Source organism: Eschrichtius robustus, chromosome 15, assembly GCF_028021215.1.
Source record: "Eschrichtius robustus isolate mEscRob2 chromosome 15, mEscRob2.pri, whole genome shotgun sequence".
NCBI classification, from domain to species: Eukaryota; Metazoa; Chordata; class Mammalia; order Artiodactyla; family Eschrichtiidae; genus Eschrichtius; species Eschrichtius robustus.
The window spans coordinates 95,506,784-95,521,067 of record NC_090838.1 but is presented as its reverse complement, the minus strand read 5'-3'; the positions used below and the strand labels follow the sequence as shown (position 1 = coordinate 95,521,067).

The window sequence follows — 14,284 nt, the reverse complement described above, 5'->3', positions numbered from 1 at the left end:
ACAAATCTTTTAAAATAGAAAATAAGATTTCTGGCCACAAGACTGAGTAGGTATTACCTCCCCCTAGTCTTCCTGCTCTGAGGACAACTAAACCCCCTGGACACTGTACAGAAAACAACCACCAGATGACTAAAAGGCGGACAGAAGAAAGCAGGCTGGCTGGGGCCCCAAACACCCAATACGGCTTCAGACTTCCCAGATCTGGAGCCGAAAAAGCGGCCACCAAAGGACAGAGTATGCCCACCCTAACGCCAAGCGCTTATCTCTGGCCACAGGGGGGGAAAGGGAAGACCTGCGAGACAAAAAATGTGCAGACAAAACTGCGCTCCAGCCAAACACCACAGAACAGCCTGTGGCCCAGCCCCCCAAAGCCAGCAAGGTCGTCAGGAAGGTGGGGACTCCCACCCCCGCCAGGCGGAAAGGCAGCGTCAGCGGAGGCCACGCGGGAGCAGTGAGGCGCCCCCAGCCCCGCCCCAGGTAGGGAGGGGCCCAGACCCCCCCCCACCCACGGCCTCCCATGGCCACACAGGCTGGCGGGGAACCGGGGCTTTGACTGAGGAGGCCCCTCGTCTGCAGAGCAGCACCAGCTAGGCAAGACAAAATGTTTACTAACATCGGAGTCTCATGACACAATGCCGGAATGTCCAGTTTCCAACAGAGAATCACTAGTCACACCAGGAGGACCTCAAACTGAATGAAAAAGGAAAACCAATGCTTGCCGACACCAACATGACAAACACGCTAGAGGAGCTGTGACGAAATGAGAAATTACAGACATTTTTGAAACAAATGAAGAAAAAACCAGAAAATCTCATCAAAGAAAAAGAAAGTCGTACCAAAGAAAACGTAAAGAAGAACCAAATAGAAATTTCATAACTGAAAACACAACAACCAAAACAAAACACTCAATGAACAGCCTGAACAGCAGAACAGAGGGAAGAATCAGTTAAGTGGGAAATACAATAACAGAAATTGCCCAATCTGAACAGAAAGAAGAAAAAAAAAAAACTGAGGGAAAAAAATAGAGACTCAAGAAACTGAGGGACTGTCACAAAAGCTGTGACAGCGACGACAATCAGAACCCTGAAAGCAGCAGCAAGCCAAGCGGGGCCAAAGGAACAGCGGAAGGACGGCGGCTGGAAACTCGGCAGATTCAGCAGAAAACCATCTACAGAGGCTGAGGGAGCCGAGCAAGCCCCAAAGAGGACAGACCCAGAGACCAACGAGACACAGCACAGCCAAACTCATGAAAACTGAAGAAAGAGAACAAAACTGAAAGCGGTGTCAGAGAAATGAACATATATGGGAAAGCAATTCAAATGGCAGCAGACTTCTTAACAGAAACCACAGAAACTGACTAAAAGGAAGTGGCACATTTTTCAAACGCTGCAAGAAAAGAAGTGTCATCCCCAAATCTGATATCCAGTGCAAATATGCTTTAGAAATAAATGATGGGAAAATCAGAGCATTCTAAGATGAAGGAAAAGCTTCTGCACAGCAAAGGAAACCGTAAACAAGATGAAAAGACAACCCTCAGAATGGGAGAAAATATTTGCAAACGAAGCAACCGACAAGAGATTAACCTCCAAAATATACAAACAGCTCAGCAACTCAACAGCAAAAAAAACAAACAACCCAATCAAAAAATGGACAGAAGATCTAAATAGACATTTCACCAAGGAAGACAGACAGATGGCCAAAAGGAACATGAAAAGATGCTCAACATCACTAATTATTGGAGAAATGCAAATCAAAACTACAATGAAGTATCATGTCACACCGGTCAGAATGGCCATCATCAAAAAATCTACAAACAATAAATGCTGGAGAGGGTGTGGAGAAAAAGGAACCCTCTTACACTGTTGGTGGGAATGTAAATTGGTACAGTCACTATGGAGAACAGTATGGAGGTTCCTTAAAAAACTAAAAATAGATTTACCATATGATCCAGCAATCCCACTCCTGGGCATATGTCCCGAGAAAACCACAATTCAAAAAGACACATGCGCCCCAGTGTTCACTGCAGCACTATTTACAATAGCCAAGACATGGAAACAACCTAAATGTCCACTGACAGAAGAATGGATAAAGAAGATGTGGTATATATATATATATATATATATATATATATATATATATATATATATATACACACACACATATACATACACACATACAGTGGAATACTGCTCAGCCATAAAAGGGATGAAATAATGCCATTTGTAGCAACATGGGTGGACCTGGAGAGTATCACACTAAGCTAAGTCAGACAAAGAAAAACAAATATATGATATCGCTTATATGTGGAATCTAAAAAAAAAAAAAAAATGATACAAATGAACTTATTTACAAAACAGAAACAGACTCACTGACTTAGAAATCAAACTTATGGTTACCAAAGGGGAAAGGTTGGGGCAATAAATTGGGAGTTTGGGATTAGCATATACCTACTACTACATATAAAATAAATAAACAATAAGGACCTACTGTATAGTATAGGGAACTCTGCTCAATATTATGTAATAACCTAAATGGGAAAAGAATTTTAAAAGGAATAGATACATGTATACATAGAACTGAATCACTATGCTGTAGACGTGAAAATAACACAACACTGTTAATCAACTATACTCCAACATAAAATAAAAATTAAATTAAAAAAAATAAAAAAGAAAAGCAAGACAGCTTGTCACCAGACTGCCTAAGGGAAGTTCTCCAAACAGGAGAGACGGAAGAAGGAGGCTCGGAACATCGGCAAGGAAGAGCACGGTGGGCTCAAACACGGGTGAGCAGACAGACTTCCCTGCTCATCTTGAGGTCGTGTGTGACAGCTGAAGCAAAAACGGTAACACTGTCCAGTGTTAGATTTGTCCTCAAGAAAACCTACTTTACCAGAGCCTAACCTACTGGACTTTTATCGGAGTCTAATCAGACTAGGGGAAGGGAAATGACACCCAACTCCAGTGAACTCTATGCTCCTGCCCCACCTCAGGGGCAGAAGACCCGAGAGGCACCTGTGAAGTTCACAGGCCAGGGACACGCGTGCCCTGGAAGACTGAGACTTGATCACACAGCCACAGAGCACTCCCCTCCACACACCTGCCACCACAGCACTAAAGGCCTGTTTGCAGCAGCTCCAGTGCACAGTACGGCAGGTCCAGGTAGCAAGAAAGAATGACAAGGCACACCAAAAGGCAAAACACAGTTTGAAAAGCCAGAGCAAGCAACAGAATCAGACCCAAATACGGTAGGAATGTTGGAATAATCAGACTGGGAATTTAAAACAACTATGATTAACATGCCAAGAGCTCTAATGGAGAAAGGAGACAACATAAAAGAATAGATGGATAAAATAGGCAGAGAGATGAAATTCTGAGAAAGAACCAAAAGGAACACTAGAGATGAAAACCACTGAGAATGGAGAACAGCTTTGCTGGGCTCATTAGTGGAATCTACGCGGCTCCAGAAACAACCTCTGAGCTTGACGATACCTTCTGCAGAAACTTCAGAAACTAAAAAGCAAAGAGAGGGACTTCCCTGGTGGCGCAGTGGTTAAGAATCCGCCTGCCAATGCAGGGGACACAGGTTCGAGCCCTGGTCCGGGAAGATCCCACATGCCATGGAGCAACTAAGCCCGTGCGCCACAACTACCAAGCCTGCGCTCTAGAGCCCGCGAGCCACAACTACTGAGCCCGTGTGCCACAACTACAGAAGCCCACGCGCCCAGAGCCTGTGCTCCGCAACGAGAGAAGCCACGGCAATGAGAAGCACTCACACCGCAACGAAGAGTAGACACCGCTCACTGCAATTAGAGAAAGCCCGCACGCAGCAACGAAGACCCAACACAGCCACCCCTGCCAAAAAAAAAAAAAAAAAAGCAAAGAGAAAAAAAAAAGGACTGAAAAAATGGAACAGAATATACAAAAATTATGGGACAACTACAAAAGGTGTGACATACGTACGGGTAATGGGAATACCAGAAGGGAAAGAGAAAAAGAAACAGAAGAAATACTTGAAGCAATAATGACTGAGAACCTCCCTCAAATTAACGTCAGAAACAAAAACACAGAACCAGGAAGCTCAGAGAACACCAAGTAGGATAAGTACCAAAAGAAAAAAGAAAACAAAACACTACACCAAAGTGTATCATAAACTACAGAAAATAAAAGCTAGGGACTTCCCTGGTGGTGCAGTGGTTAAGACTCTGCACTTCCACCGCAGGGGGCACAGGTTCAATCCCTGGTGGGGGGAGTAAGATCCCACATGTCGCGCAGCTGGAAAAAAGAAAGAAAAGAAAAGCTAATGAAAAGAATCCTAATAGAAGCCAGAGGAAAAAACAGCTCACCTATAGCAGAGCAAAGATAAGAATTACATCCAGGTTCTCTCCAAAAACCACATAAGTACAAAGAGAGCAGAAGGAAATATTTAAAGTGTTGAGGGAAAAAACCTGCCAACTCAGAATTCTATATACCGCAAAATCATCCACCAGAAATGAAGTGGAAATAAAGATTTTCTCAGATCAACAAAAACTGAAGGAATTTGTTACCAGTAGACCTGTCTTGCAAGAAATACTAACAAAAATTCTTTAGAGAGAAGGAAATTATATATCTTGGGAAACCTGGATGTACACAAAGTAAGAGCATTAGGGAAGGAAGAAGTACAAGTAAAATAAAAACACTTATTTTTCTTATTCTTAACTGGTCTAACAGATAACAGTTTGTTGAAAATAATAGCAATGTATTCGATTATGTATGCATGTGTGTTTATATGTGCATGTGCGTATAACATATATACACACGTGTGTGTGCTTATGTATAGGAGTAATGAATGACAGCAATGATACAAAGGAATAAAACACAGAAGGAAAGAATTAGGAATATTTTGTTCTAGTAAGGTACTCAACCACTAAAAAAAGTAAAAAAAAGTAGTACAATTGACATGCTAAGAAAGGATGGAAAGTAGACTATCATATGTCCAGTTAAAGCCACAAAAGAAAGGAAAAGAGTAGAAGAACAAAACAAAGAACAATGTCAACAAATAGAAAACTGGCAACTAAGGTAAATATTAACCAAACAGTATCAATAATCACTCTAAATAACAACAGTCAAAACACACCAATTACAAGAGACTGTAATAGAAGATCCCTATACACTGTCTACAAGAAAACCCACTTTAAATCTAAAGACACATACAAATTAAAAGTATTCAATAAATGGATAAAGAAAGATATACCATGCTGACAGTAATCACAAGAAAGCTGGAACAGCTTTGAAATCTTAATTTCAGACAAAACAGGCTTCAGAGCAGGGAACGTTACCAGGGAAAGGAGGGGCATCACATAGTGATGAACGGGTCAATTCTCCAAGAGGGTATAACAACACTTTGGGTACGGTGATCACTTTTTAGATACACCACACCAAAGGGCACGATCTGTGAAAAATAATTGATAAGCTGGATTTCGTTAAAATTAAAAACTCTTGCTCTGTGAAAGGCACTGTCAAGAGAATGTGAAGACAAGCCACAGAGAAACACCTAGGCTAGGAGGTACACCCTAGGAGAAAATACCTGCAAAAGACACATCTGATACAAGACTGTTATCCAAATATACAAAGAATTCTAAAAACTCAGCAAGAAGAGAACACACAACCCAATTAAAAAGTGCACAAAGGACCTGGACACCTCACCAAAGAAGACATGCAGACGTCAGGCAAACAGAAGACGCTCAGGGAGACGCAAATTAAAACCACCGTGAGATACTGCTACACACTATTAGAAGGGCCCAAACCCAGAACACAAACAACACTGAATGCTGGCAAGATGTGGAGCAACAGGAACCCTCATCACTGCTGGTGGGAACGCAGAATAGCACAGCCACTTTGGAAGACAGTTTGTAGTTTCTCAAAAAAAAAAAAAAAAAAAGCACATTCTTACCATACTATCCAATAATCACGCTCCTTGATATTTACCCAAAGGAGGTGAAAACTTATATCCACACAAAAACCTGCACATGGATGTGATAGCAACTTTATTCATAATTGCCAAAACTTGGAAGCAACCAACATATCTGTCAGTAGGTGATGGATAGATAAACTGTGGTCTATCCAGGCGATGGAATATTATTCAGGGCTAAAAAGAAAAGGGTTATCAAACCATGAAAAGGCAGGGAGGAACCTTAAATACATATGACTAGGTGAAAGAAGCCAATGTGAAAAAGGTACATACTGTATGATTCCAGCTCTATGACATTCTGGAAAAGGCAAAACTCTGCAGACAGTAAATGGACCGGTAGTTTCCAGGAGTCAGGGGTTGCGGGGAGGGCAAGAATAGGCACAACACAGAGGATTTTTAGGGCAAACGATTTTTTGTATCAAATTATTCTGTGTGATACTACAATGACGGTTACATGCCCTGATACACCTGTCAAAACCCACAGAACGTACAACACCGAGAGTGACCCTGATGTGAACCTCACACTGTGGGTGATGAGGACGTGCACGTGCAGGTCCATCGACTGTGACAAAGGTCCCATCTGGTGGGACGCTGGTAGTGGGGAGGCTGTGCACGTGTGGGGCAGGGGTTTACGGGAACTCTCTGTGCTCCATTTCGCTGTGAACCTACATTCACTCTAAAAAATAAAGTCTGTATATTAAAAAAGCAACATAAGAAACCTTCACGGTGATGAAACTGTTCCGTTACCTTGACTATAGCCATGTCGGTATCATGGTTGTGGTACTGCAACTAGTTTTGGAGTAGGTAACCTTTGGGGGAATGGAAACAAGTGATCGCTCTATTATTTCTTATGACTACAAGTGAATCTACAACTATCTCAAAATAAAAAGCTTAATATTAAAAAAAGTACTTGCAATTTGACAATTGTTAAAACTAAAATGTTAAAAACCCATCAGTAAATGTCGAGCCAACGAATGGGAGAGTGGCAAGAATGGAGAGTGGCTACTTTTCACTAGAAAGTGGGTGCAGGCTGGCAGTGCACACAGAGTGGTGCTGAGTGGAGATCTGAAGACAAGAACAGAGTACAAATTATCTGAAGAAAAATGAGAAGACTCTTCTGGAAGGAAGATAAAACAAAGTTTCACTCAATTCTGTGAGTCCAGCCTTTTGCGGCTGAAAGCAAGCATTCGGCCAACCTTTCTCAGAAACCATCACACGAACAGCAAAGTCAACAGTGACGTTAACAGACCAGATGATTTATATAACTTTGGTGAGACACACAGTTAAGGTCAACTGTGTGTATGTGCGTGCACGTGCACGCACACACACATGCACACGTACTCGCTCGCGTGCGCCGTGAAGGCAAAATATTTAGGATATCCTCAGGAAAGACATTTTCCCTAAACCTCAACCACCCCACTACTTACCCACCAGCCCTGCACTTAGCAGTTTAGCGGTGCGCTTCCTGAGCTCCACAGGACCAAGAGTAAGCTACCCGAGCGCTAATCTGTTTTTCTCCATGTTTAACCAAATGAAAGCTGTAACAGCATTTATCAATACTAACTGGGGAAGTAACATTTTACAAACCTACTACAACTCATAGCACAACTGGTTATATACACACATCATACTTGGATTAAATAACCCTTACATGAGCTGGTAACACCTACCCTTCATTTTATAAGATGCTGGAATAATTTTCCCTCTTTGATTAGGTTATCCTAATAATCACTGTTCCATTTAGCTAGTGTGTGTTTACTGGCATAAACACAAAAAACCAATTTCTGTTACCTTCAGAACAATATGAAAAACTATAAAATAAATAATGAGGCGGGGGGGGGGCAGTTGGTTTCAACAATAACCTAACACAGTGAAACTCCTTATTACACAATTCTGAAACTCAAAAACAATGTTACACCCTGAATCCGATCTACAGCATTGAGAAATAGGGTAGTAAAAGCTGAAAGAAGAGAAAGTGGTGAACAAAGCAAGGGAGGCAAGGAAAAGTCCCGAAACAGAACAGGACATGTGGGGAAAGCTGTGAAAGAGTAAGATCAAGAGCAACAGGATTTTACTTGCAGATAGACTCCCATTCACCAATTACCTGTGTTCCAGCATCGAGCTGCCTTAGAGACCAATATATAAACTTTACAAAAGGCTCGTGAAGCTTGGCATTCACAAAAGGCATCCACTGTAGCTGCTCTGTCATCACAGGCAAAAGCTAAAGATAAAATGATGGAAAATACAAACACACACTATTTTTAGATGTCTGAAATCAATTATCACAATTTTCCAAAAATTATCTTTTTCCAAAAGAAAAAAAAGAGTTCTCTAACAAAAAATCTTCACTTTAAAACCATATGTAATACAATAAGGAAATATGTATTTGAAACATTATATATGTATTCCCTTGACCCAGCAATGGCACATCTAGGATTTTAAGATTAACCTATAAAAACACACGCTGAATCTTAAATGGTTAAATAAACTTATGGTGCATATATAACCATTAAAAATGATAATGGCATCTATATTTATTGCCATGGCATATCCTGAGGTTATAAAAGCAGGTTACAAAAAGTGTAATAAGATTCCACCTATATAAAATATGTCTGTATGAATTTATATTGAAAAAGACATAAAAAAAGATGTTTTTAAAAAATATTAACAGTGAGATTTCAGTAACTGGAGTGATATTTACTTTCCTCTTTATATGTCTGTCTTTCATAAATATCTTAATTAATGTCAACTTATAAAAATAATGCAAATTTTTAAAAAGGTATTTATGAACGCTGCTTCAACAGTATGTCATTTTGCTGAAAGATTAAGACCACAGTGATACATTCTAAACCTTTGATGAAATAATCCCACTTCTGTTATACTAGCCTAAGAAAATCACCTAAAATAAACCCCTTCAAAAGCACATGCACAGGGCTTCCCTGGTGGCGCAGTGGTTGAGAATCTGCCTGCCAATGCAGGGGACGTGGGTTCGAGCCCTGGTCTGGGAAGATCCCACATGCCACGGAGCAACTGGGCCCGTGAGCCACAACTACTGAGCCTGCGCGTCTGGAGCCTGTGCTCTGCAACAAGAGAGGCCGCGATAGTGAGAGGCCCGCGCACCGTGATGAAGAGTGGCCCCCGCTTGCCACAACTAGAGAAAGCCCTCGCACAGAAACGAAGACCCAACACAGCCATACATACATACATACATACATAAATAAAAAGAATGTAAGCAGACAAGAATATCATTAAAAAAAAAAAAAAGCACATGCACAAAGACATTTATTATTACATTGTTTCTAAAACATGGAAGTAACTTAATTGCCTAGCAAAGGCTAGGTCAAGTAGATAGCTAGCTACTCAGTAGACTAAAGATTATGAACAGAAAAATATTAATGATAAAAATTAAGTAAAAATAATAAAAGCTAGGATATAAAACCATATGTAATTGGACCCCAGATGCGATAAATAAGGTGTAAAGATAAACCTCTGAGTCTGAAAGGACATATATGATCTACGCCCTCCTCTGGAAACAGCCCCCCTGTCTTCTTCTGTGTCACCAACTTCTCCCGCAACACCCAGCTCTCCTCTGCTTCTCGGGCCACTACCATTCTCTCCTGCTGGCTGGTCCTCACTCACCTGACCATTAAATACCGGAGTTCCTCGACTCAGCGCTAGCCAGTCCGGACTCACAACTCCCACATCCACACGCCCAGCTCGGGCCTCTCCGCAGAGCCCCAGCCCCCGGAGCCACACCTACACCCACACCCACACACGCACACGCGCTCTGGTGTCTGCAACTCAACTCGTCTAAAACTAACTTACCAACGGTGGAGGCTCAAACCCAGATCTCGTGTAGTATTTCCTACTTGCAGTGAACGCGACCAACGTTCATCCCGGTGCAAAGTCAGGAGCCTGGGCGCCAACCCTGAGAGCCCACCTTTTATACGGGATCCATCACCAAGTCTCGTCAATCTTCCCCCCTAAACATTCTCTAGACGGCCCATTTCCAGCTCACGGCCACACTGTCCTTTCCCTGAACCACCTGCGTTTCCTAACTGTCCTCCAGACCTGCTCTTGCATCTCTTTGACCCTCTTGCCGCGTCACAGCAGACATGACCCTTTCAAAGCATAAATCTGACGCTATTTTCTCCTGAAAGCTCTTCATTAATTTCCTCCTAGTCTTAGTTATTTTCTAGAATGAAATTTCAAGCAAAACAAAACTTTACAGACACCCGAAATTGGGTACTTTTGTGGATGAACAGAATTTGATAACCACCTACTCTGTTAAGGTCATAATCACAGGAACATTTTGCATTCTTAATCCCCCCACCCTTAAATTACAGTATTTAAAACTGGTAAGGAAGGAAAGTGTTTCATTGCAGAGAGAAATCTTTCAGCTGGGACCACACACAGGCATACAAGATAAGGTACACAGAACTACGTATAAAGTGCTTCTGTCACAAACAAGGTACATAACCCAAGGAAGCACGCAGGAAAATTACAAGTGTGAGATATTCAGTAAGTTCACTAGGTTACCAGCATGAAGCTGGGGAGGGGAGGTGAGGGGAGCGGGGAGGAAGCGGAGTGTCCCAGGCCTAAGGGCCCAGGGAACGCCAAGACCAAGAGCACCTCGTGTCGGCCTGGTGTCTTTCCTGTCTTTCACGGTGGTGGTGGTGAATTTTCTGGTAATCGTTTTAGTGAGATATAATTCACACACCATACGAGTCACCCATGTAAAGTGTACAATTCAGTGATTTTTAGTACATTCAGCGAGTTGTGAAACCATCGTGAGAATCCGTTTGAGAACATTCCCATCACCCTCCCCCCCAAGACCCTAACCATTAGCAGACACCTCAGCATCCAGTCCTCACAACCACTCGGCTACTTGCTCTACACTGATTTACACGGTTCCAGGATTTTCCTATAAATGGGATCACACAACATGTGGTCTTTTGTGACTTGCTTCTTTCACTTACAGTATTTTCAGAATTCACTCACGTTGTACTATGCAAGGATACATCATCCCCTTTTACCACCAAATAATATTCCACAGTCTACATACACCATTTTATTGAGCCATCTGTCAGCTGATGGGCATCTGGGTTGTCTCCACGTGTTGGCTATCGTGCGTCACGTTGCCATGAACATTCACATATGAATCTATGTGCGCACACGCCTGCATTTCTCTTGAGTACACACCTCAGAGTGGAACTGCTGACTCGTATGGTAAATCCACGTTTAATCTTCTCAGGAACTGCCAGGCCATTTTCCAAAGTTCCTACTACACCTTTTTACATTTTCACCAGCAGCGCATGAGAGTTCCGATTTCTTCACATCTTGGTCAATGCTTAAGATTATCTGGCTTTTTGATTTTAGCCATCCCAGGGGGTGTGAAGTGACAAAACAAAGTGACTCTGATTTGCATTCCCCAAATTATTAACGTTGCTGAGCATCGTTTGACGTGCTTATCGACCATTTGGGTGAGTGTTAGAGAACCGTCTATTCAGACGCACTGAGCATTTTCAATTAGGCTGTCTTTAATTACTAAGTTGTAAGGTCTTTTTGTTTAAATACTCGAGATGGAAGTCCCTTATCAGATCTGATTTGAAAAATATTTTTTCCATTCATTGGGTTGCCTTTCACTCTCATGATAGTATACTTTGAAGCATAAAAGTTTAAAAAAATGTTTTGACTCAAACTTCACTTTTTAATTAGCTAGAATTTTCTCTATAGTGAAGGTCTGTCTTCTGTTTTGGTCTCAATATCTGCTTTTATCAAGGCACTGCCAGGTGAGCAAAGGATGGAAAGTACGCATTTTGAGACATGCCAGAGCACTCTATTCTCCCTAACAAAGGAAAGTGTTTAACCAAGCAGGATACAAGCCAAAAAACCCTACACCTAGGAATATCACATTCAAATTTCAGAAAATCAAAGAGAAAGAAAAATCTTGGGAAAATACCGGACCATACAGAGGTGCAAGAATAAGCATTACACCGGACGACTCCTCAGAAACCACACGAGGAAGAGGAGAAGGGAGTGAGACATTCGAAATGATGAGAGAAAAACCACCAACACAGAATTCTGTATTCAGTAAAGTCATCCTTCAAAAGGAGAAATAAAGACTTTTTCACCAAACAATAATTCAGGGAACTTCTCACCATTAAACCCACCATTCAAGAATGTTGAGAAGTTTCCTGGTGGCCTACGGGTTAGGATTCCAGGCTCCCACTGCTGTGGTCCGGGTTCAACCCCCTGGTTGGGGAACTAAGATCCTGCAAGCTGTACAGCGCCACCAAAAAAAAATACACACACACACACAAAATCAAAAAAAAAAAGAATGTTGAAACATATTCTTCAGAGCAAAGTGAAACGATACAGGTCAGAAACTGGGATCTACATAAAGAGCATTAGAGGAGAAATAAATGAAAGTAAAATAAAATCTTTTATTTTTCTTAGTCTTAATTGATCTAACAGACAACAGTTTGTTCAAAATAATAAGGGCAATGAGGTGTTCAGTGATTATATACCTTATGGCTCAGTGACGTGAATGACAACAAAGTGCAGGAACTGGGAATACAGCTGACCCTTGACCTGTGCAGGTCCACTTAACACATGGACTTTTATCAATGAATATATAGTTGGCCCTCTGTATTCGTGGGTTTCACATCCATGGGTTCAAGTTTCCATCTGTGGTTGGTTGAATCCAAGGATTCGAAACTGGAAGATACACAGGGCCATTTTATAGAAGGAGCCTGAGCACCTGCAGATTCTGGCATACCGGGGCTCCCAGACCCAACTCCCCCGATACGGGTGTTACAAGGTGTTACAAGGTGTCTGCACTACCCTTGAAGTTACAGTCAAGGGTTATTTGATAGTGGACTTGGATTAGTTGTAAACACAACTATCACAAACTCAAGAGCAATTGCTAAAAAAAGGAAAAAAAAGAAGTATAATTGATGTGCTAAAAGGGGAGAAAAAAATGGTGAACAAAATTAAAACCAGAAAAGGCAGAAAGAGTGGAAAACAAAGAGAAACAAGTAACAAGGACAATGAATAGAAAACAGTAACACATAGGGTACATACTAATCCAACTGTATCAATAATCACTTTAATGTCAATGTCCTAAATATACCAGTTAAAAGACAGGGACTGCCAGAATGAATACTAAAATGATAATACTTCTCCTTCTATTCTTTCTAGTTCTATTTCTTCTATATTCATTTCTTTATCCTGTATTTCTACGTCTCCTATTCCTGGTTTGTTGAGTGTTTTTATCATGAGAAGGTGCTGAATCTTGTCAAATGCTGAACATGTGGTTTTTGTTCTTCATTCTGTTAATGTGGTGAATTACAATGATTTTTTCCATATGTTGAAACATCCTTGCATTCCAGGAATAAATCCCACTTGATCATGATGTATAACCTTTTCAATGTGCTGTTGAATTTGGTTTGATAGTGCTTCATTGAGGATTTTTACATGAATCTTCATGAGAAATGCTGGCCTGCAATTCTGTTTTCTTGTATCTGTGTCTGGCTGTGGTATCAGGGTAATGATGGCCGTACAGAATGAGTCTGGAAGTGCTCTTCAACTTTCTGCAAGAGTCTGAGGACGACTGGGGTGAGAACTTCTTTAAATGTTTGGTAGAATACTCCAGTGAAGCCATTTGGTCCCAGGCTTTTGTTTGTTGGCAAGCTTTTCGACTACTGATTCAATCTCCTTACTACTTGTAAGTCTGTTGAAATTTTCTATTTCTTCATGATTCAGCCTTGGTAGGTTGTGCGTTTCTAAGAATTTATTCTTTTCTTCTAGGTTATCTAATTTGTTGGCATACAATTTTTCATAATATTCTCTTATAATCCTTTTCATTTCTGTGGCATCTGTTGTAATGCTTCTTTCATTTCTTTCTCTTTTTTTTTGGCCACACTGCGCAGATTTCGGGATCTTAGTTCCCTGACTAGGGATCGAACCCAGGCCCCCTGCAGTGGAAGTGCAGAGTCCTAAACCCTGGACCACCAGGGAAGTCCCACCTCCTTCATTTCTGATTTTAGTTGTGTCTTTGAGTCTTCTCTCTTTTTTTCCTTAATTTAGCTGGAGGTTTGTACATTTTTTAAAACTTCAAAGAACCAACTCTTAGTTTCATTAATTTTTTTCTATTGTTTTTCTATGGTCTGTTTTATTTACCTTTAATCTTTATTATTTCCTTCCCCCTGCTAACGCTGGGTTTAGTTTATTCTTTTTCTGGTTCTTGGGGTATGATATTAGGTTGCTTTCTTCTTTCTAATGTAAGCAGTAGATACAAATTTCCCTCTTAGCATTCATTGCTTTGACTGCA

The 14,284-nt window shown here is 41.2% G+C and overlaps 1 protein-coding gene across 16 annotated transcripts in view; it reads right to left on the bottom strand.

Moving 5' to 3' along the window:
• Positions 1–14,284, bottom strand: part of CCDC138 (coiled-coil domain containing 138) — a 67,826-nt gene that overhangs the window by 28,402 nt on the left and 25,140 nt on the right. For all 16 annotated transcript variants that reach the window (XR_011076459.1, XM_068563895.1, XM_068563898.1 and 13 more), the window contains one exon: positions 8,054–8,170. Coding sequence is in view for 15 of the 16 variants with exons in the window: in XM_068563895.1 (XP_068419996.1) it covers positions 8,054–8,170 (117 nt within the window). In the remaining variant the exon portion in view is untranslated. The remainder of the gene's footprint in view (positions 1–8,053; positions 8,171–14,284) is intronic.